The sequence below is a fragment of the Bos grunniens genome, chromosome 19 (genome assembly GCF_055505025.1).
Source record: "Bos grunniens cultivar Pamir isolate PY7600 chromosome 19, Bosgru_T2T1.0, whole genome shotgun sequence".
NCBI classification, from domain to species: Eukaryota; Metazoa; Chordata; class Mammalia; order Artiodactyla; family Bovidae; genus Bos; species Bos grunniens.
Window position 1 is genome coordinate 1,647,887 of NC_141183.1, and position 27,269 is coordinate 1,675,155.

At 53.1% G+C, this 27,269-nt stretch overlaps 1 protein-coding gene across 22 annotated transcripts in view; it reads left to right on the top strand.

Annotated features, from left to right (window-relative positions):
* ARSG (arylsulfatase G) overlaps positions 1 to 27,269 on the top strand; it is a 103,262-nt gene that overhangs the window by 53,765 nt on the left and 22,228 nt on the right. For 9 of the 22 annotated variants that reach the window (XM_086355826.1, XM_086355830.1, XM_086355829.1 and 6 more), the window contains exons 3-8: positions 13,943 to 14,130; positions 17,060 to 17,107; positions 18,095 to 18,206; positions 19,622 to 19,759; positions 24,866 to 25,062; positions 26,079 to 26,159. In XM_086355826.1, the coding sequence (XP_086211952.1) occupies positions 13,943 to 14,130; positions 17,060 to 17,107; positions 18,095 to 18,206; positions 19,622 to 19,759; positions 24,866 to 25,062; positions 26,079 to 26,159 (764 nt within the window). Of the gene's footprint in view, positions 1 to 6,220; positions 6,246 to 13,942; positions 14,131 to 16,262; positions 16,336 to 17,059; positions 17,108 to 18,094; positions 18,207 to 19,621; positions 19,760 to 24,468; positions 24,593 to 24,865; positions 25,063 to 26,078; positions 26,160 to 26,769; positions 27,024 to 27,269 lie in introns of those variants that run through there. The other 13 variants (XM_086355843.1, XM_086355846.1, XM_086355845.1 and 10 more) reach the window with 6 other exon arrangements.

The following is a 27,269-nucleotide window of genomic DNA, read 5'->3' on the forward strand; positions in this document are numbered from 1 at the left end:
CCCACTCCAGCTTCTTCCCTGGAGAATCCCATGGACAGAGGAGCCTGGTGAGCTGTAGTCCATGGGGTCGCAGAGTCGGACACGACTGGGGACTAACAGGGACACGTCGGAACTCAGGGAAGGTCATAGGGGCTGAGTGAAGCCTATTTTCTACTAACAAGAAATGGCGGACGTGGAAAGGCTTTCGTGCCTGGGAGGCCCCACAGGGCCCTGCTCGGTTTCGTAATTCACCTACAAGACTGCTATTTCCTGGTGCACAGGCAGTGATTAGCCGTTTCTATCCATAGCCAAATATCATTTTCGTGGTCGTCCGTCGCCATGCGAGGTACGGCATGATCAGTGACTGTATTCACACTGTACATTTCATTCCCACGACGCATTTGTGTTGAAACTGGGAGTATGTCCCTGTTAGTCTTCCTCACCTACTTCCCTCACTCCTTCTCCCCTCGGGCAACAGCATGTTTGTTCTCTATTTTGTTGTCTCGGTTCATTTGCTTTCTGTTTTGCAATCCACATATAAGTGAAATCACACAGCAGTGGTCTTTTTCTGTCTGACTTACTTCACCAAGCATAATATCCATCCGTGTAGCTGCAGATGGTACGAGTTCATGCTTTTTTGCGGCTGTGTAATAGTCCTCTGTGTGCACATACCGCATCTTCTTTGGTCTATCAGGGGACACTCGGGTTGCTTCCCTGTCCTGATGGTTGTAAATAATGCTGCAATGAGCTAGGGGTTTAGGTGACAGTACCTCTTAAATATGTTTGCTTCTTTAAGTTAACTCGTAATCTATTAACTATGCACAGTTGAGTTCTCTTCTTCCCTGTTTTGTGCCTTCTCTGCCCTTAATTTAATTTTGAGGCAAGTCCCTGCTGCTCTGAGAGTTCTAGGCAGTGACTAAGAATCTGAGATCAGCGGTCACCCCTGCAAGGTCAGAGGCCCCCAGGAGCTTGGGGCTGTTTCTAAAAACGGCCCTGGTGAGGAATGAATTGAGCTGTCAGTTTGAAACAGGAGAGAAGGGGGCAGGGCACGACGTTTCAAAGAACGACACAGCCCGACACAGCCCGAGGACAGGACATCAGCTGATCAGAACCAAATGGGCCCAAGATGGCAGACCAGTTGGCTTCCGCTAGCTCTTGTGCCTCAGTATATACTCACTGTAACGCAAGTGAGCTGAATGACACACCCACAGGCGCCATGATAGTTACAAAGCTAACCACAAAAGGTCAGCAAGTGGGTGGTGGCCCAGTTCCTGGAAATCCCCACCCCTTCCCCAAAATAGCTGGCATGTTCCTCCTACTGATTAGCCTGTGAAATTACCCACCTCTATAAATACCGACAACCCCCATCCCCTGGAGCCATACTCACCTTCTCCAGGGCCCTCACTCTGTCTGTGGGGTGTGTTTCTCTCTAAATACACCCACTTCTTACCTATCACTTTGTCTCTCACTGAATTCTTCCTGCCATGAGACATCAAGAACCTGAACTTCGTTAATCCTGAGCCCAGGTGTGTTCAAGTCCCAAGCTGGGTCCTGGCCAGTGGGTTCAAGTCTCAGTCTGAGGTGCACGGTTTCAAGTTCAGTCCAAAGCCAGGTGTGACTTCTCTTTCCAGAACTGACTTTTTGCAAAAATGCACATGCTCTGCCACCTCTCAGGGCTTTCTCAGCCATTCTGCTGCTTTGGGGATTTTGTAGGACGTGGAGAGGTTCTGGAAACTGCAGGAGAGTGGTCTGATAGACGCCCGAGAGCGAGGGCAGGAAGAACTTTGTGAAGGAGACTTATATCAGCCAGAGAAAGACCCTCCCCTACCAGGGCATCCCCTTCCAGCCTTCTCCACTCTGCCCCTGACCTTATAACTCGGTAATCCAGGTTCTGGGTGGAGGACCCTCCTCAGGGAGAAATCCTCTCCTCCTGTGCACTTCACCTTTAACTCTGAGCTGTTTGCCCTGGGACGTCCCATTCTGTCTTCTCTTTGTAAATCCTCAGCATTGCGGGACAGGGGGGGTTACCTCTTTGTCCTTGAGGCAGTGCGTCACACAGGCATAAACAACACGTGATGCCTACCTGGCCACTGGGACAACGTGAAGACTGGTTTTATCCTTGTGTAGCAGCGGGGACATGCAGGAACACGCGGATCTTGGTGACAGCCAGTCTCAGAGAAGAGGAACTGAACTGTTCACCAGCCAGCACAGTGGCTACCATTCCGTTCTGCTTTTAAGTCTCCCAGCTGTAGCCGTTCAACAATGAATCTCTACTGAGGGCCCATCATGAGTCACACTGGGAGGCTCCGGCCAGCTCTGCCTTTAAGACAGTTTTACAGTCTGGTGGAAAATCAAGACAGGAAAGGCAGCCTTTAGGATGCAGAAGGAAGAACGGGGACTCCAGAAGCATCTCCCACCCCTGAGGCTCTTATCACCTGAGTTGGATGTAATCGGCTTCACATTCTGGGGGAACAGAATTAGCATATCACTGCAGATGGTGATTGCAGCCATGAAATTAAAAGACGCTTACTCTTTGGAAGGAAAGTTATGACCAACTTAGATAGCTATTCAAAAGCAGAGACATTACTTTGCCAACAAAGGTCCTTCTAGTCAAGGCTATGGTTTTTCCTGTGATCATGTATGGATGTGAGAGTTGGACTGTGAAGAAGGCTGAGTGCCTAAGAATCGATGCTTTTGAACTGTGGTGTTAGAGAAGACTCTTGAGAGTCCCTTGGACTGCAAGGAGATCCAACCAGTCCATTCTGAAGGAGATCAGCCCTGGGATTTCTTTGGAAGGAATGATGCTAAAGCTGAAACTCCAGTACTTTGGCCACTTCATGTGAAGACCTGACTCATTGGAAAAGACTCTGATGCTGGGAAGGATTGGGGGCAGGGGGAGAAGGGAACGACAGAGGATGAGATGGTTGGATGGCATCACTGACTCGATGGACATGAGTCTGAGTGAACTCCGGGAGTTAGTGATGGACAGGGAGGCCTGGCGTGCTGTGATTCATGGGGTCGCAAAGAGTCGGACACGACTGAGCGACTGAACTGAACTGAATACATCTCACAGGCACAAATGAGAAAGGTCACGCTGGGCTTCCCATCTTTCGAACAATAAGGCCCAGGGCGAGAAGCGCATGAAGGATACAGCTGTGGGACCACAGGAAACAAAGGCCGCTTCTCCAGAGGGGAGCTGGGAGGGACTCCCTGGAGCTTATTGGTTAGGACTGTAAAGATGAGTAGGAATTAGCTAGCAAGGGGAGAAAAGAAGTTGGAGGTGGCGGGAGAAGCACGAGCGGAGATCGGGCATTGAAAGATGCCCCTTCTCTCTACAAATATCCATACGGGCCCTCCCCTGCCCCGGCCCCAGAGCCACTGTCCTCGGTGCTGAGGATCCATCCAGATGATGCGCAGCCCGCGCTCTGCTGGTCTGGCTGGCAATCTCATGGTTGAGGACGGCTGCATAGTGAGTGTGAAGGTTGGATGGAGGACCTGTGGATGGAGCAGCTGCTGCAGGGCCCCCCTTCAGATGTTTGAGGGCTCTGAGAACTGAAGTAACCCACGATGTTTGGGATGGACCATTCCAGCTCACCGGCGTGGCACACACTGGTGGCTGGGAGGGCAGGGGCTGTGCCTCCAGGATGGCTCAACCTGTGGTGGTGGCGGCTGGCAGAAGTGCCCATCTAGGAAGCCCTGAGATGCTTGTGTGCCCATCTTTTTTTTTTTTTTTTTAATTTTTGAAGCTTCAGAAGTTATTTCTATCAACTGTAGAAATGTATGTTTTGCTGTTATCTGACAACTGCAATCCCAAAGAAAGGCAATCAAAGAATGCTCAAACTACCACACAGTTGCACTCATCTCACATGCTAGTAAAGTAATGCTCAAAATTCTCTAAGCAAGGCTTCAGCAATACGTGAACCGTGAACTTCCAGATGTTCAAGCTGGTTTTAGAAAAGGCAGAGGAACCAGAGATCAAATTCCCAACATCCGCTGGATCATCAAAAAAGCAAGAGAGTTCCAGAAAAACATCTATTTCTGCTTTATTGACTATGCCAAAGCCTTTGACTGTGTGGATCACAATCAACTGTGGAAAATTCTGAAAGAGATGGGAATATCAGACCACCTGACCTGCCTCTTGAGAAATCTGTATGCAGGTCAGGAAGCAACAGTTAGAACTGGACATGGAACAACAGATTGGTTCCAAATAGGAAAAGGAGTATGTCAAGGCTGTATATTGTCACCCTACTTATTTAACTTATATCCAGAGTACATCATGAGAAACGCTCTGCTGGAGGAAGCCCAAGCTGGAATCAAGATTGCCGGGAGAAATATCAATAACCTCAGATATGCAGACGCCACCACCCTTATGGTAGAAAGTGAAGAAGAACTAAAGAGCCTCTTAATGAAAGTGAAAGAGGAGAGTGAAAAAGTTGGCTTACAGCTCAACATTCAGAAAATGAAGATCATGGCATCCGGTCCCACCACTTCATGGGAAATAGATGGGGAAACAGTGGAAACAGTGTCAGACTTTATTTTTCTGGGCTCCAAAATCACTGCAGATGGTGACTGCAGCCATGAAATTAAAAGACGCTTACTCCTTGGAAGGAAAGTTATGATCAACCTAGATAGCATATTCAAAAGCAGAGATATTACTTTGCCAACAAAGATCCGTCTAGTCAAGGCTATGGTTTTTCCAGTGGTCATGTATGGATGTGAGAGTTGGACTATGAAGAAAGGTGAGCGCTGAAGAATTGATGCTTTTGAACTGTGGTGTTGGAGAAGACTCTTGAGAGTCCCTTGGACTGCAAGGAGATCCAACCAGTCCATCTAAAAATGATCAGTCCTGGATGTTCATTGGAAGGACTGATGTTGAAACTGAAACTCCAATACTTTGGCCACCTGATGGGAAGAACTGACTCATTGGAAAAGACCCTGATGCTGGGAAAGATTGAAGGCAGGAGGAGAAGGGGACAACAGAGGATGAGATGGCTGGATGGCATCACTGACTCAATGGACATGGGTTTGGGTAAACTCCGGGAGTTGATGCTGGACAGGGAAGCCTGGCGTGCTGCAGTCAATGGGGTCGCAAAGAGTCAGACACGACTGAGCGACTGAACTGAACAACTGCAAAACATACATCTTTCTCAAACGTACATGGAACAGCTGCCAAGATGGGTCACATTCAGGCCATAAGTTGTGGGCCCATCTTGTTGTCAAGTACCTGGTGGGTGAGTGTGGAAGGGAAATGGGAGACTTGCCAAGGATCATACCAAGCTCAGCTGCCAGGGACATGTTTTTGGAAAAGAATAAGAGTAGGAGTGATGGATGGATGGGTGAGTTAATGGATGGATGGAGGGGTGGATGGACGGAGGGATGGATAATGGATGCATGGAGGGGTGGATGGATGGAGGGGTGGATGGATGGATGGATGGAGGGGTGGATGGATGGAGGGGTGGATAATGGATGCATGGAGGGGTGGATGGATGGAGGGGTGGATGGATGGATGGAGGGGTGGATGGATGGATGGATGGAGGGGTGGATGGATGGAGGGGTGGATAATGGATGCATGGAGGGGTGGATGGATGGATGGATGGAGGGGTGAATGGATGGAGGGGTGGATAATGGATGCATGGAGGGGTGAATGGATGGAGGGGTGGATGGATGGATGAGTGGATGAGTCAGCAGAACACACCAAGTGGGCTATTTGCTGCCACATTTCCTTTTAGTTTTTTTTTGGACTGCATGCCTTGTAGGATCTTAGTTCTCCAACCAGGGATCGAACCCGTGCCCCTGAAATAGAAGCACAAAGCCCCAACTTCCGGATCGCCAAGGAAGTCTCTGCTTATAGTTCAAAGAGCCTGCCTATGGTTGCTCAGTGGTCCCACTTAGCATCCTTCTCACTAAACAGCAGCAACGTGGCGGCTGAGCTGACCGAGTCCATGGACGTCCTGCTCCTACCTTCTCCCAGGTCCCCCGCCCACCTCTGTCCCTCTGCACGCAGAGGCCAGTCTGCACGCAGATGGTCGTTAAAGCTCGTTTCCACCTCCACACCTTTAAATTATGAATGGAGCCCAGAGAGCTTTTATTCCAGTCACACAGCCATTTAGAGAGTTTAAAGAGCAGGGCTCGTCCTCTATTTAAAATTCCTTATAAATGAAGGCTGGACACGGTTCACTTCGAGATGTTATATCTCTCCGGGGATTTCAAGGCTGCATTTCCTGTGCTCACGTTCCCCGATTCTAATACGAGTAATTGATGCAATGGTGAGTTGCTTTGGTTTCTGTCTGGCCGTGTCTTAATTTGCGTTGATTTTCCTGTTCACGGGCTGCTGTAACGTCTGGCTCTGTATTTCTGGCTTCGCTTTACAATGTCGATTCAGGCTTTAATTAGGACCCCTGTTGGTGAACTGGCCCAAGCCTGCCCAGAAAGATTTGGGAAAAAACAAAGGAAGCTTTCCAAAGAGCAAGACCATTTTATTGCTTATTAATGAGTCCCTGCCAAACGGAGACAGAGGCTGGGAGGGGGAAGGCGACCTGGAGGTCAGTGCGTCGGGCTGCGTGGGGTGTCGGCAGGTATTTTTTTGTGCAGGGGGAGGTGCGGCCAGGGCTTTCCAAAGACTTGGAAATAAAGGAGATGAGGTTGCTGAGAGTTAAGCTATGAACTTTAACTCTCAGCGGGAAAGGAATTGAACCCTAAAAGCACCCGCTTAAGCGATTATGTGGAAAATGGATAACGTGCTTTTTCCGATCAAATGACCTGGATCTCTCTCTTCAAGTTTTGTTCATTTTGCTGGGGCAGCACCATCACTCCAAGGCAGTCTGCTTGGGGCTGGAGTGACCCCTCGAAGCCCCGTCCTAACAGAACCTACAATCCAGGGAGGAACTCAGAGTTCCTTTTTTAAAAATAAATATTCACTTACTTGTTTATGTGGCTGCTCTGGGTCTTAGTTGCAGCATGCGGCCAAGATGTTCTCGTTCTGGCACGTGGGATCTAGTGAACCCTTGTGGGAGCGTCCCTGGTGGCGCTTGTGGTAAAGAATCCACCTGCCAATGCAGGGACACAGGTTCGATCCCTGGGTCAGGAAGATCCCCTGGAGGAGGAAATGGCAACCCACTCCAGTGTTCTTTCCTGGAGAATCCCATGGACAGAAGAGCCTGGCGGGCTACAGTCCATGGGGTCACAGAGAGTCAGACAGGACTGAGTGGGGAATGAAGAAATGTGGGGTCTAGTCTCCTGATCAGAGATGGAACCCGGCACCCTGCGTGGAAGCTCAGAGCCTTCGCCCCTGGATCACCAGGGAAGTCCCGCAGAGCGACATCCTTCCAGAGGAATGTGCTGCAGTGTTTCCAAGAGGATGGTATGAGCGTATTCAAGGAGAGACCACTCTCAGCACAGGTGGTAGGTAAAACCAGGCAGATAGAGTGGCATCCACCCAGGACAAGTGTTTTGGGCACTGCCTGGGTGTATCAGTCAGTCGGGGCTGCTGTAGCAAATGCAACCGAATGGGCGGCTTAAACAACAGACATTTATTTCCCACGGTTCCAGAAGCCGGGAAGTCCAAGGCCCAGGTGCCGGCCGGGTCAGGCTCTGGGGAGGCCCCTCTTCCGGGCTGGCAGACGGCCGCCTCCTGACTGTGTCTTCACTCAGAGCAGAGGAAGGACTCGTCCTTATCTTGTGCACTTGGTCGCTCAGTCACGTCCAACTCTTTGCAACCCTGTGGACTGTAGCCCGCCAGGCTCCCTGTCCATGGGATTCTCCAGGCAAGAATACTGGAGTGGTTGCCTTTTCCTTCTCCAGGGGATCTTCCCAACCCAGGATCGAACCTGGGTCTCCCTCACCGCAGGCAGATTCTTTACCAGCTGAGCCACAAGGGAAGCCCCCTCATGACCTCACCTAAAGGGAATTACCTCTACAAGGCCCCGCCTCCAGATACAATGACTCTGGGGGAAGGGCTTCCACATGCCTGTTTTTGGAGGACACAAACATTTGGTGCGAGCACCTGGCAAGAAGTATGGTGGTCACTGCCGCCCTGGGGCATTCCAGACGCCCTGGCAAAGGCCAGCTCACAGTGGGGAAGAGTCCCCTAAGTTTCCCAACTGTTTCCTGTTTAGTTGCTAAGTTGTGTCATACTCTGTGGCTCCATGGACTGTAGCCCACCAGGGCTGTCCATGGGGATTCTCCAGGCAAGAATACTGGAGTGGGTTGCCATTTCCTTCTCCAGGGGATCTTCCCGACCCAGGGATTGAACCCATGTCTCCTGCATTGGCAGGCGGGTTCTCTACCACTAAGCCGCCTGGGTAGCCTAGGTTTAGCGACCAAGGACCCTTGCTGTGGCCCACATGAGCTCTCTGTGCTCCTTAGCTCCACACCCCTCAAGGGAACTCTGGACTGTGGTTTCCCGTGTTCAGAGAGAAGACACACCGATCCTGCTGACACTGGTTCCTCTGTCTGCCCTTGGACATTGGCTGGGAAATGGGCATCCGGGGGTCGCTCACGTAGGGGGTGTGACTGTGAGTTGGGCTGGCAGGGTGAGTAGCAGCGGGCGTGAGTCTCAGACCACTGCCTGGTGTCTGAGTGATTTTAGGGCCATCCCTTCTGTGGACCAGCCCAGCTGCTGGGCTCCTTCTGGGTGGAAAGGGACGTGGGAAGAACGTGGAATTTGGGGTGTGGACAGGCCTGGGTGCAAATTCTAGCTCTGTCCTTTCCCAGGTGTAGGGATCTCCAGTCTTTTTTTTTTTTTTTAAATTTAAAAAATTTATTCATTTTTAATTGGAGGATAATTGCTTTACAATGTTGTGTTGGTTTCTGCCAAATGTCAACGTGAATCAGCCATCGTTTATGCATATGCCCTCCCTCCGGAGCCTCCCTCCCACATCCAACCCTGTTTATTATTTTTCTTTTTAATGTTTATTTTTATTTATGTGTTTATTTGACTATGCCGGGTCTTGGTTGCGTTGTGGGATCTTGGTTCCCTGACTGGGGATCGAACCCCCTGCCCCCTGCAGAGTCTTAGCCCTGGACCACCAGGGAGTTCTGGGTCTACAGTCTTTGATATGAAACAGGGATTAGACAGAGCAAGACACATCTGTGTTCATGCCAGCTGCATAGTCTTGGGAAAGCTACTTAGGCTCTCTGCTTTACCCTCCTTATCTGTAAAATGGAATTCTGGTGATTTGAAATGATGCATGTAATATGATTAGGGTAGTAGCCACTTGATAAATGGTAGCTATGTGTTTTGTGTTGTTTTTGGCATGTGTGATCTTACTTCCCCGACCAGGGACTGAACTCGAGCCCCCTGCATTGGAAGCTTGGAGTCTTAACCACTGGGCCACCAGGGAAGTCCCAATGGAGGCTCTTTCTCGTATCATAAGACAAACAAACATCAAGTCAGTGGATTATTTATTTTTTAAAATTGGGCTTCCCTGGTGGCTCAGACGATAAAGAATCTTCCTGCAATGCAGGAGATCTGGGCTTGATTCCTGGGTGGGGAAGACCCCCTGGAGAAGGGAATAACTGGCTACCCACTCCACTATTCTTGCCTGGAAAATTCCATGGACAGAGGAGCCTGGTGGGTTATGGTCCATGGGGTTGCACAGAGTCGAATGCGACTGAGAGACGAACGCTGGTTGAAGAGCCAGACACGATTTAGCACGCGCGCACACACACACACATGTGGAACCTAAAATATGGCACAAACGGCCCTATCTGAAAAAATAGCAACAGACTCAGACGTAGAGAACAGGCTGGATATTTACACTCTAGTCTCAGCTTACATGTCACAGTTTTGAGGAGCACTTGCTGGAATTACCCACCTCCGAGTCGGAACCACGTGCAGCCTAGGGGCAGTGACCGACCTTCTGCTGTTACACGCTGTTCTGCAGGGCCCTCTCCCGGGTCATCGCCGTGTGACAGCGGGACTCCCGCAGCCCCAGCACAGAAGGGGCGCCGCTGCGGCTCGTGAACCCGACTCTGGAGAGGCCCCGTCTTTGGTTTGGCCTTCTGGGCCATTTAAGCCAATGTTTCAGGCTCCGGGTTACAGTGGGTGGTCAGCCCCTTGCCCTTCTGGGATTAGATCACTGTAGCTTGAGACTCAGGGGGAAGAAAGAACTATTCCTCTCTCTCTGAGTCAGAAAATTCCAGGTTTGGGGGGCTTCGCCAGTGGCTCAGTGGTAAAGAATCCACCTGCCAATTCAGGAGACACGGGTTTGATCCCTGGTCCAGGAAGATCCCACATGCCGCGGAGCAACTCACCCCATGCGCCCCAACCACTGAGCATGAGCTCTCCAGCCCGGGAGCAAAATTACTGAAGCTCATGCGCCCTAGACCCGTGGGCAGGTGGCGATGCTCTGAGAGAAGCTGGTGTCAGGAGTCTGTGCTCCACAAGAGAAGCCACTCCATGAGAAGCCCTCCCACCACAGCTAGAGAAAAAGCTGGTCCTGCAATGAAGACCCAGCAGTGCCCAAAGTAAATAAATAAAATATATATAAAGAGAATACTATATCTGAACAAAATATATTAAGAAAAAGAATTTGGAAAAAAAGGAAAAGAGAAGAAGATTCCAGGTTTGGGTTCTGAATTGCCATGCTTGGGTCATGGGTCGTGGGTCCGACCATTAGGGAGGGGTCTGTGCTGCTCTGCTGGGTCCAGGTCTGGGTGGGTGGGTGTGGGGGCAGGGAGCAGGTGTCCACGACCCCAGGGAACCCCCGTTAGCAAGTGCCTAGGTGCCGTCAGACCAGGGTCTGCATTTAGGCGCGAGGCAGCTTCCCAAGCCCAGAAGTCAAAGTCAAGATCATCCTTCTGGGGAATAAGAGCCTCTGTGGCAAGGGCTTCCCTGGTGGCTCAGTGTGAAGAACCTGCCCACCAGCTCAGGAGATGCGGGTTCGATCCCTGGGTCGGGCAGATCCCCTGGAGAAGGGAGTGGCAACCCACTCCAGTGTTCTTGCCTGGAGAATTCCATGGATGGTGGAGCTGGGTGTCCTTGAGGTCCCAGAGAGTGGTACACGACCGAGCGGCTCTCACTGGCTTTTGTGACCGTGGTAGGCTCTGAAGGTTAGGTCGGAAGCCAGGAGGGTGGGAAGCGAGTCCGGGTGTGCAGGCTGAGCTCCAGCCGAGGGAGGTGTCTGCGGTGGAGAGGAGGCAGAGGCGGGGCTGAGAGGTGCCCCGGGACCCTGTCCTGTTGGGTGAACTTTGAGGATCTGTAGTGTGCCGTGTGTGTTGCCGGGAGCCGCGGTAACCAAGCCCCGCAAACCGAGTGGCCTAAAACACCGGAAATGCCTTGTCTCGCGGTTCAGGAGGCTGGACGCTGGGGTGAAGGAGCTGGCAGGGCCTCGCCCCCTGAAGATCCAGAGGATGCCCCTCCTCACCTCCCCGCCTCCCGGCGGCCGCGGGCGTCCAGAGCAGGTGGCGGCCCAGCCACGACCCGCGGGCAGGTGGCGATGCTCTGAGAGAAGCTGGTGCCTGGGAACCGCTGGGAGCCCAGCGATCAAGGGAGGGCAGGGAGGCAACTTCCAACCACAAGGGACGGAAGGTCAGGAGGGAGGTGCTGGCTGGGTGTGAAGGCAGAGCCGGGGCCCCAGGCCCCCCGGGGGCACAGGGCCGCTGTACCTGGCACACAGACCCCATGGTGTGGGAGCCCCTGCCCTCATTCCGTCAGGTGGAGGCATCGCTCGCCTGCTTGAAGAGCGTGGCCGCAGGCCCAGGCCAGTGCTTCCAGACGGCGTGGCTGGGGACTCACGGGCACGTCTGTGCCCCCGGGGGCTGCTGTCCCTTCTTTGCTGTGTGCCCCCATGAAACGTGGTGTCCGGGAATCCCCCCATCTTCCGGGGCTGAGGCCTGGTCTGTCTAGCAAGACTCACTGTGTTCACGAAAGCAGAGAGGGCGGGGACATCGCCCACTCTGCACGCACCAGGTGCTGCCCAGGCTGGGGGCCCAAGGGGGAGGGCCGCTGTCCCGCCATCTCTGCCCGGGTGCTGACCTGCTGAGTCATAGGCCGTCCCCAAGTCAGCGGCTCACAACAGCCACCTGATCGTGGCTCGTGATGCCGGGGGTCAGACGCTCAAGCATCTCTTGAGTGGGCAGTTCTTTTTCGCCTTGTGTTGACTGAGGCCACCCTGGGGAGATTCAGCGGGCAGACGGCTGGGCTGGGAGGTCCAGGCGGCCTCGCTCAAACCAGTGGTGTTTAGACACCGATGACCTCAGCTGGGGTCGTGGACTGCAGCAGCTATGACGACCCGTCCATCCAGGCAGTCTCGGGGTACTTAATTTCTCAAATGGCAGACAACATTTTCATCACCTAATCAGTACAGAACTTGGTTTTATGTGTGTTTCATCTCATTTAATATATGCGTCAAAGTCACTCAGTCGTATCTGACTCTTTTTGATCCCATGGACTGTAGCCCATCAGGCTTCTCTGTCCATGGGATTCTCCAGGCAAGAATACTGGAGTGGGTTACCATGCCTTCCTTCAGGGGTTCTTCCCAACCCAGGGATCGAACCCAGGTCTCGGGTACTGCAGGCAGATTCTTTACTATCTGAGCCGCCAGGGGGCTTCCTTGGTGGCTCAGCTTCCATGGTTACTCAGATGGTGAAGAATCTGCCTGCAGTGCAGGAGACCCGGGTTTGATCCCTGGGTCAGGAAGATCCCCTGATAAAGGGCAGGGCAACCCACTCCAGTATTCTTGCCTGGAGAATTCCATGGACAGAGGAGCCTGACTCTTTCTTCATAGAGGCTATAGTCCATGAGATTCTAAAGAGTCAGATATGATTGGGTGACTTATTTAATATATATATATATATGTATATTTGATTCATCGACATTGAACTGAAGGTCAACAGCACCATACTTACTGCTGAATGAAGCTTGTCTGACACATGTATTTTCTCCATAAGGCCCATCACAGCCTTCTCAAGCTTAGACACGCTGGCCAGACCTAGAGTATCGTGCTTGGGATTGTTTTAAGCAGTAAAATCATCAACATAAAGAAAACAGTTGCAAAAACCATGGCACTGAATTGCCTGTGACAAGGAGGACACTTGCTTGGCATGTGAGAGCCATGAGTATTGATTTTAGGGTTACAGGTACTTTGAGTAGGTGAATTCAAAATATACAATCTACAGATAAAGGGGATATGTAGTCCATTCAATATGTTGGATTAAATCTATTTGAATTAGCTATGTGACCTTGGATTAATCACGTTATCTCTGTGGGCTTCATTTCCTTTTTCGGGGAGGTCACGTTGCAAGGCTTGTAGAGTCTTAGTTCCCAAACTAGGGATGGAACTCATGTTGCTTGCAATGGAAGTAAGGAAGCTTAACCACTGGGCCACCAGGAAAATACCAGTGGGCTTCATTTTCTTTGTTGTTGTTCAACTGTTAAGTCGTGTCCCACTCTCTGTGACCCCATGGACTGCAGCACACCAGGCTCCTTTGTCCTCTGCTGTCTCCTGGAGCTTGCTCAAATTCATGTCCATTGAGTTGGTGATGCCATCCACCATCTCTCTTTCCCAGCATGAGGGTCTTTTCCAAGGGCTCAGCTTTTTACATCAGGTGGCCAAAGTATTGGAGTTTCAGCTTCAGCATCAGTCCTTCCAATGAATACCCAGGACTGATCTCCTTTAGGATGGACTGGTTGGATCTCCTTGCAGTCCAAGGGACTCTCAAGAGTCTTCTCCAACACCACAGTTCGAAAGCATCAGTTCTTCAGAGCTCAGCTTTCTTTATAGTCCAACTCTCACATCCATACATGACCACTGGAAAAACCATAGCTTTGACTAAATGGACCTTTGTTGGCAAAGTGATGTCTCTGCTTTTTAATACGCTCTGTAGGTTTGTCGTTTTCTTACCTGCCCCACATCTGATAACTGGGCGCTCCTCCCCAGCACCGGGGCCCTGGGAACTGAGTGGGAGGTGACTGCTGTGGCTCTCTGTGTCTGGACACCCCCATCACTCTCCTCTCCCCCAGGTTTGTGGATTTCCACGCGGCGGCCTCCACCTGCTCGCCCTCCCGGGCGGCCCTGCTCACTGGTCGGCTGGGCCTCCGCAACGGGGTCACTCACAACTTCGCAGTCACGTCCGTGGGGGGCCTTCCACTCAATGAGACCACCTTGGCCGAAGTGCTGCGGGGGGCTGGCTACGTCACGGGGATGATTGGTAATATGGCCTCTGCCTCCTGGACCCCCGTGCCCTGCGCTCACTGTGGGGGCTGCTTCCTGCACGTCTGCAGAGCCTTCTCTTCTGCTTGAGTCTGCTCGTGTGTTCGTTTCTTGCCGTGGAAGCTAGAAATGCGTTCAGCTCTCAGTATCAATAGCTGAAAAGACCTAACGGTAGACTGGGGCTTCCCGGGTGGTGCCAGTGGTAAAACCGCCCCCGTCAGTGCAGGAGACCCGGGAGATGCAGGTTGATCCCTGGGTCGGGAGGAGGAGAGGGGAACCCGTTCCAGTGTTCTTGCCTGGAGAATCGCATGCACAGAGGAGCCTGGTGGGCCATAGGCCACGGGGTTGCAAAGAGTTGGACACGAGTTAGCGGCTGAGCCAACAGTGAACTAAACCAGGTACAGAGCTAGTGCCTCCCGCCCCTCTCAGCAGCGGCCAGGACGACCCAGCATCCCAGGGGCATCCTCAGCCCACCTGCGCTTTTTTTTAATTGGAGGACAATTGCTTTACAATGCTGTGGCGGTCTCTACTGTACATGGGCTCGAGTCAGTCACAATTACACATATACCCCTTCCCTCTTGAGCCTCCCCGCCCCCTCATCCCGCCCCTCGAGGTCATCACAGCACCGAGGGGAGCTCCTGAGCTGCACAGTGGCTTCCCACTGGCTCTCTGTTACACGCGGTCGGGTATGTGTCCATTCTGGCTTCTCAGTGGTTCCTCGCCTCCTTCTCCTCCTCTGTCCACCAGTCTGCTCTCCACCTCGGTGTCTCCATTTCTTCTCTGTAAATAGGAACCTCGAGCCTGTCTTACAGAGTGAAGTCAGAAAAATAAATGTCCTTTGTTAACGCCTGTGCTTTTTCTCCTAACTCTCCAAGAGCGGGTCCCTCAGGATTCCCACCGCCCTCCCCGCCTCCGCACAGTGATGTGGCAACGAGGGTCCCGTGGGGATGTCGTTGGGGCCTGCAGGAAGCAGGCGTTTCTGTGTGTCTGCTCGACCCCCGCTCTGGGTCAAGGAGCCTGACATATGCTTCAGACCATCAGACTAGAGTGGGGGTCTTCATTGTCTGTGAGGATGAGCCCCCGTCCGCAGGAGGCGGGACCGTTAAGGTCCCAACCTGCTCTCCTTTCAGCCCCTTGTCTCCAAGCCTGGAGGCACAGTTCCCGATGAGGCTCTCAGTGTGGGCTGAGCATCCTCGCGAGCCGGTCCTTGCATCCTCGGGACTCCCAGCCGGGGGAGGGGCTTTGGTCCCTGGGCTCTCTGACCCTAAGAGGGGGTTGGGGGTGGGTGGGTTCTTCTCAAGCTGGATTGGATCGCACTTGCCCCTCCCTCTTCAAGCCTTTCAACCCCAAGAAGGCAACTGATCACAGATCAACTATTCACCCCTCACCATACCTTCTTTTATTTTTTTCTGGGACAAAATACCAAAGCATATCTCTTTGTTGAGACTGTGACTTTACCAGAAGCACACTTACAGGGGAAATTAAAAGCCTGCTGAAGGAATATGGAGTCCACTGACACCACTCTCTCCTTGCTTATAATCTTTTTACTTTCTTTTTTTTTTAATGTATTTGGCTGTATTGGGTCTTAGTTGCAGCATGCAAGATCTTTAGTTGTGGCATGCAGACTCTTAACTGTGGCCTATGAGGTCTTAGTTCCCTGACCAGGGATCGACCTCGAGCCCCCTGCACTGGGAGCTTGGAGTCTTAGCCACTGGGCCACCAGGGAAGCCCGTTTGCTTCTAACCTTGATCTGTGTTAATGGGTTTTTCCCTAGGTGTATACCTACCACTCGGTCCTACTTTTCTGCCTTTCCTATTATTTCACATTTCCTGGTGGTGTAATTTTACATATTTATTATCATTTTAGAAAGAATTTTAAAATTGTACTATATTTTTATATTTCCACATCATACTGAATCTAAGTAGTCCATCTAATGTTTAATTCACTTCCCTTAATTTCTTATTGCATATTTTTCCCCAAACGTATAGACCAGTTGCAAGAAGGGCCTCCTCCAGCCCCCGCCCCCCCACTCCCCCCCCGCCCCCCCACTCCTCCCCCCTCCCGTCCCCCCACTCCTCCCCCCCGCCCCCCACTCCCCCCGCCCATACACTTTGTGCAGATGGAGCAGGTCTTTATTTGGGCCGCATGCATTCGTCTAAAGAAGATGGGTCGGAAGCGTGTCATGGAGGCCACGTGAGAGCAAGTACTGGCCAGACTCCTGCGGTTGCCTGTTCATTTCCGCCCTTCATGCTGCTTCACACTCTGCCGTTTCGGCCACCGCACCACACCTTCGCTTCGCCCCCTCACCGCCTGGGTTCCTCAGAGCAGGGCGGGCAGGGCAGCGCGTCCCGGGCTTGCCACGCGTCCCCCGAGAGCCCGCTCACAGGGCGGGGAGCCGCCGTGCAGTGCGGCTGAGTTTCGCAATCTGCCGGCCACAGGGCCGCGGGGGGCAGTCCCTGGCCCCTCGCTCAGCCCCTGCAGGCGGCTGCTGCTGGCCAGAGGGGGAGACGATGACACCAGGTGCGAGCAGCAGCTCTGGGGCCACGTGGGTGGTGCGCCTGCTCCCCGGTCCCTGGCAAGGTCCCCAGCGCCAGGGGGCAGAGCGGCCTGTGATGGGGGGGTGCCGTGGGCTCTCCACCCTCACTGTGGGCAGAAGCTCAGCCTTCTCACTCCTCTGGGCTCCTGGTAACCTGTCTTCCCCTTCCCTGGGCATCTCCTGTGAGTCCTGAGTCATCCTGGCTCACTCTCTGTCTCCCTGGGGACCCCTTCTCCACCCCCGAGAGCCAGGCTGGGCGTTGGCACAGCGTGTACAGCCTCTCTGCATGTCCTCAGGGCAGGGCATGGACACCTGAGCGTGTGCTCAGCGCCCCGGTGGGGTGGGCCCTCAGGGACTCCTCTGAGAGCCTCTCTCTCTTGTCTTCCTGCAGGGAAGTGGCATCTTGGGCACCATGGCTCTCACCACCCCAACTTCCGTGGTAAGGATTCCCCGGGGGACTGGTTACCTGGGAAACAGAGGTGTCTGTGTGAAGAGAGTCATCCTGGGCGGCCTCTCTCCTGAGTCAGGACACCCTCGCTCACAGGGTTGCTTGGGGGGGGTCTGGGGTACCCGGGGCTGCCTCTCCTCTCACATGCCTCTCGCCTGGCCCCTGTCCTGGCCCCCCTCTTGTCTCCCCTCGGGGCCCTTTCATCGCAAGGCCATCAGCATTTTCCTTGACCCAGTTCTCCCATGTCGGGGAATACTGGCCCCCGCGAGGTCCCGTGTGGTACGAGGTCAAATTGTCTGAGGGCTTTGCTGAAGCAGGGACTGGGGGGGTTGGGTAGGGAAGGGGTGGGATGAGTGGAGGGGTCTCAGAAAAAAGTCAACACAGGGTTTTCAGGTCTCACTTTGACCCTCACGTCCTCCCCCGTCCCAGGTCCAATCCTGCCAGCCCTCGGCATCCAGCTGAGACGCCAGCTATTTTGAGAAGCATTTTGAGCTTCCCGTCTCAACCCCAGCCCCCCCACCCCCAGCATCCTGGGGTGCCTTCCTCCTCTGATCTCTCTTGCTGGCTTCCTGGGAAGCCAGCTCTTCAAGCTAAATCTCTATTTCTTATCTCCCCTTCAGATGGGAAGTTTCTTGAGGGCAGAATGTCTTCTTTTATCCCTCAAAGTGTTGTGAGGTAGTAGATTTGCCCCAGATATTTCCTGCTGTGTCCAGGACAGCACTGGGCATGGTAGGCGTCCAGGAATTCTCCCCGCTTCCTTCCCTTTCGGGTTAACTCTAATCACAAGATGTTTTGCAAATCTAGTCTTGCGGCCGGGAGCCAGCAACGTGTTTTCCTTGCATACTTACCAAGGGATATTCATCAAATCCTCTTTTAATTACACACTCATAACACTGCAGAATTAAATCACGGAAAATTAAATTTCTGTCCTGGGTGTAAGAATGCAGGCCCCCGGTCTAATCGGTGCTTCTGTTCCAGGCTTTGACTACTACTTTGGGGTCCCGTACAGCCACGACATGGGCTGCACTGACACGCCTGGCTACAACCACCCCCCTTGCCCGGCGTGTCCCCGGGGCGATAGACCATCCAGGTAATTCTGGCCAAGGTGTTGGCTCTGGGCATCAGAGCAAGGGCAAGTGGTCCATCCGGACCCGGGGGTGTGGTCCACCTGGAGGAGATGAGAGAGGCCAAGGAGGACCGGTAACCGCAGCAAAGAAAGGTCGCGTACCTTTAGTGCAAATTTTAAATGCATTATGTGCATGGCGGGCAAGAACGCTTTCTGTGGAGATGAGGGGACAGCACTTTTTTAGTTGGATTTTTCCAGTTTCCTCTGACTGTTGAGCTCAGTGAGGGGAGGGGGTGCTACCAGGTCTCACAGGATGGCCTCCCTCCTCCTGTCCTGGACCACGCACCTGTCCCACCAGGGGACATGAGGAGGGAGACGGAGGAAAATTCCGCAGGGCTCCTGGCGCGCCCCACCCCCGCCAGCAACAAGCCGGTGTCCCAGCGTTGGAATGCCACGCAGGCACTCAACAGGATGCTTTCAGAACGTATTCAGTGAAATGGGGAAGTGCTCACAATAGAATAGTAAGTGAAAAAAGCAGGAAACAAATCATCAACACGGATCTGAACTACGTCTGTATTTACACCTCTAATAGCCCCAAAGGAAATACGCCAGAATGGCAACCACGGTTCATTCACTCCGGTTGTGCCATTAAGAAGTTTTCATTTTTTTTTCCTCTCTCATATTTTTCCAATACTCTGTAATGAGCACGCAATACGTTTCCTATCAGAAAAAGGCGATATACCGTAACCAGGTGATAAAGCCGGGTGCTCTGCTTGTTCAGAGCGTGCTCTGCGGTTATTTGCGAGGTTTGCAGGTGTCTGAGCCGCTTGGGGCAAGTGAGTCTCAGGTGGCTTATTAATAACGCAGTAGTTAGTGTAATAATGGCCATTTATTGAGACACTGTTACATTCTAAGCTCCCTGCGCGCTGATCTGTGGTCTGTGTGACCATGGACCGAGGCACGTGTTTCTCCTGATTGTCCAGGGAATGGCGCTAACGTGGTGGCCCAGGTCACGGTGGAGCCATGACGGGGAGCTGGAGAGTCCACCTGGGCCTCTCTGAGTTGGGAGGGCGGGGCCCATGGGGAAAGTCGAGGCTGCTGATTGGCTTTGGGACTCTGCTTGAGTGTCTCAGGTTGTTTAGACCTCAGTTTCTCTCCCAGCAAAACAGGAATAATAACATCCTAGCTCAAAAAGTCGTTGGGAGCCTCATACAGCGACCAGGCTTGCCCAAGAAGTGCACACTTCTGCTTGAAGGGAGTGGACAGAGGTATTATATCGGTTTTACACTCTGAGGAAGTGGGAGGCTGGAAAAACCATCTGGGCCAGGCTGCTCGGTGTTTTGTGTTTATGGGCATCGCTGCATCAGGGCGTTTTGTCCAACTCCATGACTACCCGGGTCGTGGGAATGAGTGTTCCACCATCTGTGGTTTCCACACAGGAACCTTGAGCGGGACTGCTACTCTGACGTGGCCCTTCCTCTGTACGAAAACCTCAACATCGTGGAGCAGCCCGTGAACTTGAGCGCCCTTGCACAGAAGTACGCCGAGAAGGCTACCCAGTTCATCCAGCAGGCGAGGTGAGGAGCCCTGCATCCACCCCCATGTCTCCTGTGCCCAGGGGGGCTCAGAGCCGTGGCAGAGTCCCATTGCCCAACAGAGATGCACGTGTGTCTCCTGGAAGAGATGCTCCTTGGAAAAGACCCTGACAGTCAGAAAGACTGAGGGCAGGAGGAGAAGAGGGCAACAGAGGATGAGACGGTTGGATGGCATCACTGACTCAGTGGACATGAGTTTGGGCAATCTCCAAGAGTTGGTGAAGGACAGGGGAAGCCTGGCGTGCTGCAGTCCATGGGGTCACAAAGAGTTGGACACAACTGAGCGACTGAACAACAACAAATAAAGCTGGAAAACAGCCTGTCCTGGGGTCTCCTGGGTTACCTGACCAGGCCTGGGATACCAGGGCCGTAGGTGCGGGTCCCTTCCCAGGGTCCCGCTCAGATCACGCCCTCGTCAGTGTCACGTGTCCTCGCTGTGGCGCGTCACCCCTCAAGGCCAGGGCCCATTTACTGCCTTCTATGCATTCAGAGCGTTTGTTGGGCTCATTAGTTGGCAGGGCACGTTCGCTGCTGTCACAAACTTACCCCCCACTTATTGGCTGAAACAACAGCAGTTTATTCTCCTATAGATCTGGAGACCAGACGTCTGAAATGCGTCTTATGGGGGCTCAAGTCCAGGTGTCGGCAGGACTGTTTCCTTCTTAAGTCTCCAGGGAAAATCGTTTCTTTTTCTTTTATTAAAAAATATTCATTTATTTTTTTTGGCTGTGCCGGGCTTAGCTGCAGAACGTGGGATCTAGCTTCCTGACCAGGGATTGAACCTGGGCCCCCTGCATTGGGAGGGTGGAGTGTTAGCCCCTGGACCACCTAGGAAGTCCCGAGAATCATTTCTCGTGTCTCCCAGCTTCTGGCAGCTGTTGACATTTCTTGGCTCTGGTTGCATCGTTCTGTCTGTTTTTTTTGGCCACACCAGGGGGCTTGGAGGATCTTAGTGCCCCCACTAGGGATGGAACCCAGACCCTGGGCAGTGGAAGTGTGGCGTGCTGACCACTGGGCCAGCAGGGAATTCCTGGCCCCTTCCTTCTGGTCTCTGTTTCTATGGTCTTCTTCCCCTCTCCTCTTCTGTGGTCAAGGACCCCCCGCTGCCTCCATCTTAGGAGGACATTTGTGATTATGTTTAGGGTCTACTGGGCTTCTCTGGTGGCTTAGACAGTAAAAAATCTGCCTGCAATGAAGAGACCTGGGTTTGATCTCCGCTTCGACAAGATCCCCTGGAGAAGAGAAAGGCTGCCCACTCCAGTATTCTTGCCTGGAGAATCCCGATGGACAGAGGAGCCTGGCGGGCCACAGTCCATAGAGTTGCAAACAGTCAGACATGACTGAAGTGACTAACACTTTCACACTTAGGGTCTACTAAGACAGTCCAAGAAAAGCCTCTGATCTTAAGACCCTTAGCTTCATTGCATCTACAAAGTGCCCTTGGTTGTACAAAGTAACAGAGGTTCTGGGACTTAGACCCTGGATATCTTTGGGGGCCGGTATTCTATGGGACCCAGATTTTGAGAGCAGCACCTTAGGGTTCAGAGAGGCATCTTCCAAGTTTTTCAGGCCTTTCTGAGAAACACTGTTTCACTGGTCTGCTTGTCTTTGTATTTTTCAGACAGTTGGTATGAAGAGGGAAAAGCCCCGTCTCCCACCCGGGCGCTGGGTTGGTTTCACGGTGCCCTGGGGCGGGCGGCCAGTCCGTGGCTGGTGGGGCTCGTCCCCCGCTGCACTTGCAGGGGGGCTTCGGTGCTCCTGGGGGGTTCGGGGAAGTGGCGCTGGCTGAGGGCTGACGGATGCCCTGAAGAGGGCGCGGTGCTGTTCAAACCAGTTAACTGACCAGTTGAAACACAAGCACATCAGCAAACAAACTCTTTGTGGCAGGAAAGAGGCGAAGCATTTGTGAGTTTATGAATTCGCTATTGAGTGAGAAGTCACATGAATCCTGTTGGCTTTTAACTTGGAGGATAATCCTCAGGCACCTGGTCTCTGTAGGACTCGACCTGCCAGGTCGCCTGTGGCTTCTGAAGAGTCAGCACACACGAGGCCCCATCTGCGTTCCTTTCTCCTCCGTGACCCCAACCCACCTGGACTTGTTTGTCAAAACCACTGGGGGGGGCGGTCACTGGACTGTGGCTTGCTGCCTGCGCTCAGCAAGGGCCTCACCCCAGGACTTTGAACGTTTTTCCTTGGGTCTTTACTTGAATTTAGATTCCTGACCTAGCAGGAATGCTGAAGGCTGATTCTTTCTTCTTGTTGTTTTTAAATGAAAGCATCGTTAATGTACAGTGTTGTGTTAATTTTTACTGTGTAGCAAAGTGACCCCGTTATACATTCCTTTTTATACTCTTTTCCATTCTAGTTTATCACATGATGTGGACTACAGGTCCCTATCATCATATGGAACTTACAGTCAGAGCTAATCGGTAGCACCTTCTTGTTATGATGATTTGTATCTGCTAATCCCCAAAGCCCAGGCCCCCTCCTCCACCCCAGCCCCACCAGCCTTGGCCACAGCACGTCTGATGTCTGTTCTCTGTGGACCCGTCTCTGTTTCTTAGATAAGCTCATGTGGGTCATACTTTAGATTCCACATGGAAGTGATGTTCTTTGTTGTTCAGAAGCTACGTCACGTCTAACTCTTTGGGACCCCACGGACTGTAGCCCGCCAGGCTCCTCTGTCCATGGGATTCTCCAGGCAAGAGTACTGGAGTGGGCTGCCATTTCCTTCTCTGGGGGATCTTAAAGGCTCCCGTTTATTCAGTGCTTACTCTGGGCAGTGAATAGTCACAGCTCTGCCGGGGAGGCTTGGCACTCCCCACTGAGCTGACGACCGAGGTTAAGTGAACGGCCCAGGGTCATCCGTACACCTCTAGAAACTTTTCGTCTTCCCAAACTGAAGCCCTGTCCCCATTACACACCAGCCCCCCGTCTTCCCTTCCCCGCAGCCCCCGACAGCCACCATCCTGCTTCCTGTCTGTCTGAAGCTGACCGCTCCGGGTGCCTCCTGCGAGTGGAACCTGCCCATGCTTGTCCTTGGGCGGTGGCTCATTTCACACAGCGTAATGTCTGCAAGGCTCATCCCTTGCACGTGAGACACTGCATTCTTTTATTTCATCTTCATGAGTCGAAATAGCCACACATGGTGTGGCTATGCATTGGACAGCGAAACTATAGAAATGTAGCAAGGAAGTTGCTGATTTTTTTTTAATTTATTTTTTTCAGAGCATAATTGCTTTACAATATTGTATCCGTTTCTTCTGTACAGCAAAGTGAATCGGCTATACCTACACATATATCCTCTCCTTTTGGGATTTCCTTCCCGTGTAGGTCACCGCAGAATGTCAAGTAGAGTTCCCTGGGCTATACAGCAGGTTCTTGTTAGTTGTCTTTTTTTTTTTTTTGAGTATTTATCTCTTGTTAATCACTTAATTGTGTCCGACTCTTTGCGACCCCATGAACTATAGCTTGCCAGGCTCCTCTGTCCATGGAATTATCCAGGCAAGAATATTGGAGTAGGTTGCTATTTCTTTCTCCAGGGGATCTTCCCAACCCAGGGATCGAACCCATTTCTCTTATGTCTCCTGCATTGACAGGTGGGTTCTTTACCTCTAGGGCCACCTGGGAAGTCATCTGTTTTATACATAGCGTGAGAAAGAAACTGTTGATTAAAGTGGGGAGAGGAGGTCCACATCCAGCATGTCTGTTCTTCAGAGAGCTGAGTCCACCCAGTCCCAACTGGGGGCCCCAGGAGTGGGGATGCGGGGGTCTCCAGGTTTGAGGCAGAGCTGCGCCTGATGGGACTCAGAGAACGTGACGTGGTGGGGGGTGTGACCCGAGGTGAGCCGGGAAAGCTCAGGCCTGTTTGAAAGTTAAGTGCCAGGTTCAGTTCAGTTCAGTTGTTCAGTCGTGTCCGAGTCTTCGCGACGCCATGAACCGCGGCACGCCAGGCCTCCCTGTCCATCACCAACTCTCAGAGTTTACTGAAACTCATGTCCATCGCGTCAGTGATGCCATCCAACTGTCTCATCCTCTGTCATCCCCTTCTCTTCCCACCTTCAATCTTTCCCAGCATCAGGGTCTTTCCCAGTGAGTCAGTTCTTTGCATCAGATGGCCAAAATATTGGAGTTTCAGCTTTAGCATCAGTCCTTCCAACGAACACCCAGGACTGATCTTCAGAATGGACTGGTTGGATCTCCTTGCAGTCCAAGGGACTCTCAGGAGTCTTCTCCAACACCACAGTTCAAAAGCATCAATTCTTCGGTGCTCAGCCTCCTTTATGGTCTGACAGAACACCCAGGCCTCTGTCCCTCTGACAAGCTGCCTGAGGCCTCCCCGCCCCTCGCCGTATCCTCTGAAAGCCCATCCCTCCACAGGCATGGGCTGTGGGAGGGGCTCCCCGAGGGTCCCTGCTGCTGCCCTTGACCCTGCCCCTCCGCCCCAGGAATGCACGTGAGGGTGGGCAGGAAGCAGAGACCCCGAGAATCCTGCAGGATCAGCAGAGGGGCGGCCAGACACCAGGCCTCCAGCAGGACCGTGGTCTGGATGTTCCTGGCTGTGTCCTTGGAATTCCCTGTGGTCACCTTGACTCATCCGTTCACCCCCGAGAAAGCCCCGAGGCTAGGAATGGACACGGTGGCCCGGATGCCCTGACAGAGCAGATAAAGCCTGAAAGCATGTGTGTGTTGGGCGTTCTCATGAGCAGCTCCGGGCCGGGTCTGAGCTCCCGGCCGGGTCAGAGCTCCCAGCCGGGTCTGAGCTCCCGGCCGGGTCTGAGTCTGAACCCGGATGCGGTCGCCTACGAACCTCAGGTCTGTCTCTCAGTCGCCCTAAGCCCCTGACACTTGACCTGAAAAAGGGAACTTGGGCATTCTCACGAGGGTGAGTCAGTTTTGCAATAAGTGTTAAAGGGCGGTTAGGATGCTGACAGTGACTCGCAGACTTTAACCCGCTAACCCGGTCACTTGCACGTTGTCTTTGTAGGCTGTAGACAGATGTGCGCTTCCTGGGCCGTGGGGGTTCCAGGGTCTCCGCTGGGCCCCGGGGCCCTTCTGGGGGCTCATGGTCCGGCTCTCTCGTTTCAGCACCAGCGGGAGACCCTTCCTGCTGTACGTGGGCCTGGCCCACATGCACGTGCCCCTGGCCGGGACGCCGCCATCAGCAGGACCCAGGGGTCGAAGGCCGTACAGCGCGGGCCTGCGGGAGATGGACCACCTCGTGGGCCGGATCAAGGACACAGTTGACCTCGTGGGGAAAAACAACACGTTCCTCTGGTTTACAGGTGAATAGAAAACCACAGCCAGCCTCCCTCGGGTCTAATGGGTAACCCTGTGCACACCCCCAGAGGAGCAGCGTCTCAGCGAGTGACCCTCTGCGCCGCGGCAGAGGGCTTGCCCTGAGCGTGGGGCCCCGCTGGTGTTCACGGGCCTGTGTGTGTGGGTCCCCGAGGCCACACCCACGGACAGGCTTGCACGGAGAGCTCGGCTCCCCTGTGGCCCCTTGGGTGCTGGTCAGCGTCACCTGGGTACTGCTCCTAATTGTTAACGAGTGACTTTGACGTCATGAGCCTGTGTCCCCCCGGGCAGTCCTTGGAACCCCGCTTCACCGCCCTCCCCAGCCCAGAAGTTACCACCGGGCACAGCTCACATCTCCTGGCTGATCAGAGCTGCACGGTGGGCTGTTTCAAGGACCCACTCAGGAACAGTGGGTCAGGGGTCCCTGTCTGGCGCGAGGGTTGTTTGAACCTCTGTGTTGGGAAAGTTCCCTTAGCCCCTCTGAGCCCCTCTGTCCTCCGTGGCAGGGTCGAGCTACCAGTCGAGCCTCTTCCACCGAAGGTTGGAGGGTCAGGAGGTGACGTGTGGGAGGCACTGGGTCATCACAGGTGCTCAGGAGGGAGTTTCTGGGGACTTCCCTGGTGGCCCAGTGGTCAGGACTGCACACTCCCAATGTAGGGGCACAGGTTCGATCCCTGGTCAGGGAACTAAGACCCCACAGGCTGTGTGGCCAAAACAGAAACAGCAAACAGTTGCTGAGTTGAAGACGCTGGTTAGGGGGCTGCTGAGTCCATAGCCAGAGGCCAGAGCTCCAGCGTGGGGCGAGCTCGGGCTGGGACAGCCCACATCTCTGCGGGCCGTGGAAGGCAGACACCCTCCCCCCAAAGGGTGGCCCCCCAAGGGTGACGGTCACACTTGTTTTCACAAGTCCTTTTCTCCAGTCGGTGCCAGGACAGGGGTGTGGGGCCACAGTGGGCAGTGTCCTGCAGCCCATTGACTCGGTGTTGCCTTTCTTGGTTTCTAGGGGACAATGGCCCGTGGGCTCAGAAGTGTGAGCTGGCCGGGAGTGTGGGGCCCTTCACCGGATCGTGGCAGGCTCGTCGAGGTATGGTCTCCGCTGGGGGTGGGGACGGGAGACACAGCCTCTGGGAGGACCGATTTCTCTCCCAGCCTTGGGGCATCTTTGTGACACAGGAATAGATTACTCACAGCCACCAGCTCCCAGAAAAGAAACAGTTGGGGCGGAGACAGTTGGTGTGCGTTCGGTCATCCCTTCCTTTCCTCCAGGGTGTCAGCCCTGCCCCCAGAGGCCAGGCTGAGGACCGTCCAGCAAACACGCTTGCCTTTGCCTTCGTCCTGGTGACCTTGCTCTTTATCCTTGCTTTCTTTTCTTTTCTTTTTTTTTTTGCTTTCTTCTTTTTTTTTTTTTTGCTTTCTTTTCTTTCCTTGTTTATAGTAATCCCTTCATCCATCCAACCATTACTTCACCAAGAAATGGTTAGTGCACAATTATGCCAGGCTTCCGTATGTATCGTCTCTAAACCTTCATGAGAGGCAGGTAGTAATAACTCCATTTACAGCTGAAGAAAGAGGCTCAGAGAGGCTAAGAAACTTGCCTGGAGTCACACAATTGGGGAGGACAGAGCCAGGCCTGCTACCAAGTTGAGGATGCTGATGCTCATTGCTTCTCTTTATTTATCATCCTTCACTCTCAGCTCAGCACCCATCTGCTCCGGGATGGTCTTCCCAGAGGGACCTCACCCTCTGAAAGGACCTCACCCTCTGAAAGGCAGTCCTTCGGGGGATAATTCGACAGTACGGATGAAAGGCTTAAACAACGTGCATGACTGCTGGTGCTTTAATTCCTCCTTAAAGAATTTGTTTTCAAGAAATAGTTAGCCAAGTGCGCAACAATGTATGTAAAAGAACGCTCTTTGCTGTAGATTAAAAACAACAAACAAACACGTAACCCAAGTGTCCAGCAAGACAGGAGCGCTCCAAGGAATTATGGTGCACGCCTCTAAGGAAACATGCAGAACCTCTGACAATGGTGCCTATGACTCACCTGGAAACAGTTACACAAAACAGTTTCTAGTGAATAATGCAGGTCACAGAACCACATGTAAAGTATGATCTTATTGTATCATACTAAGTATACGTGGTCTCAGAAAAGCCTTGACAGGGCAACAAAAGTGAGCCAGTGGTCACCTCTGGG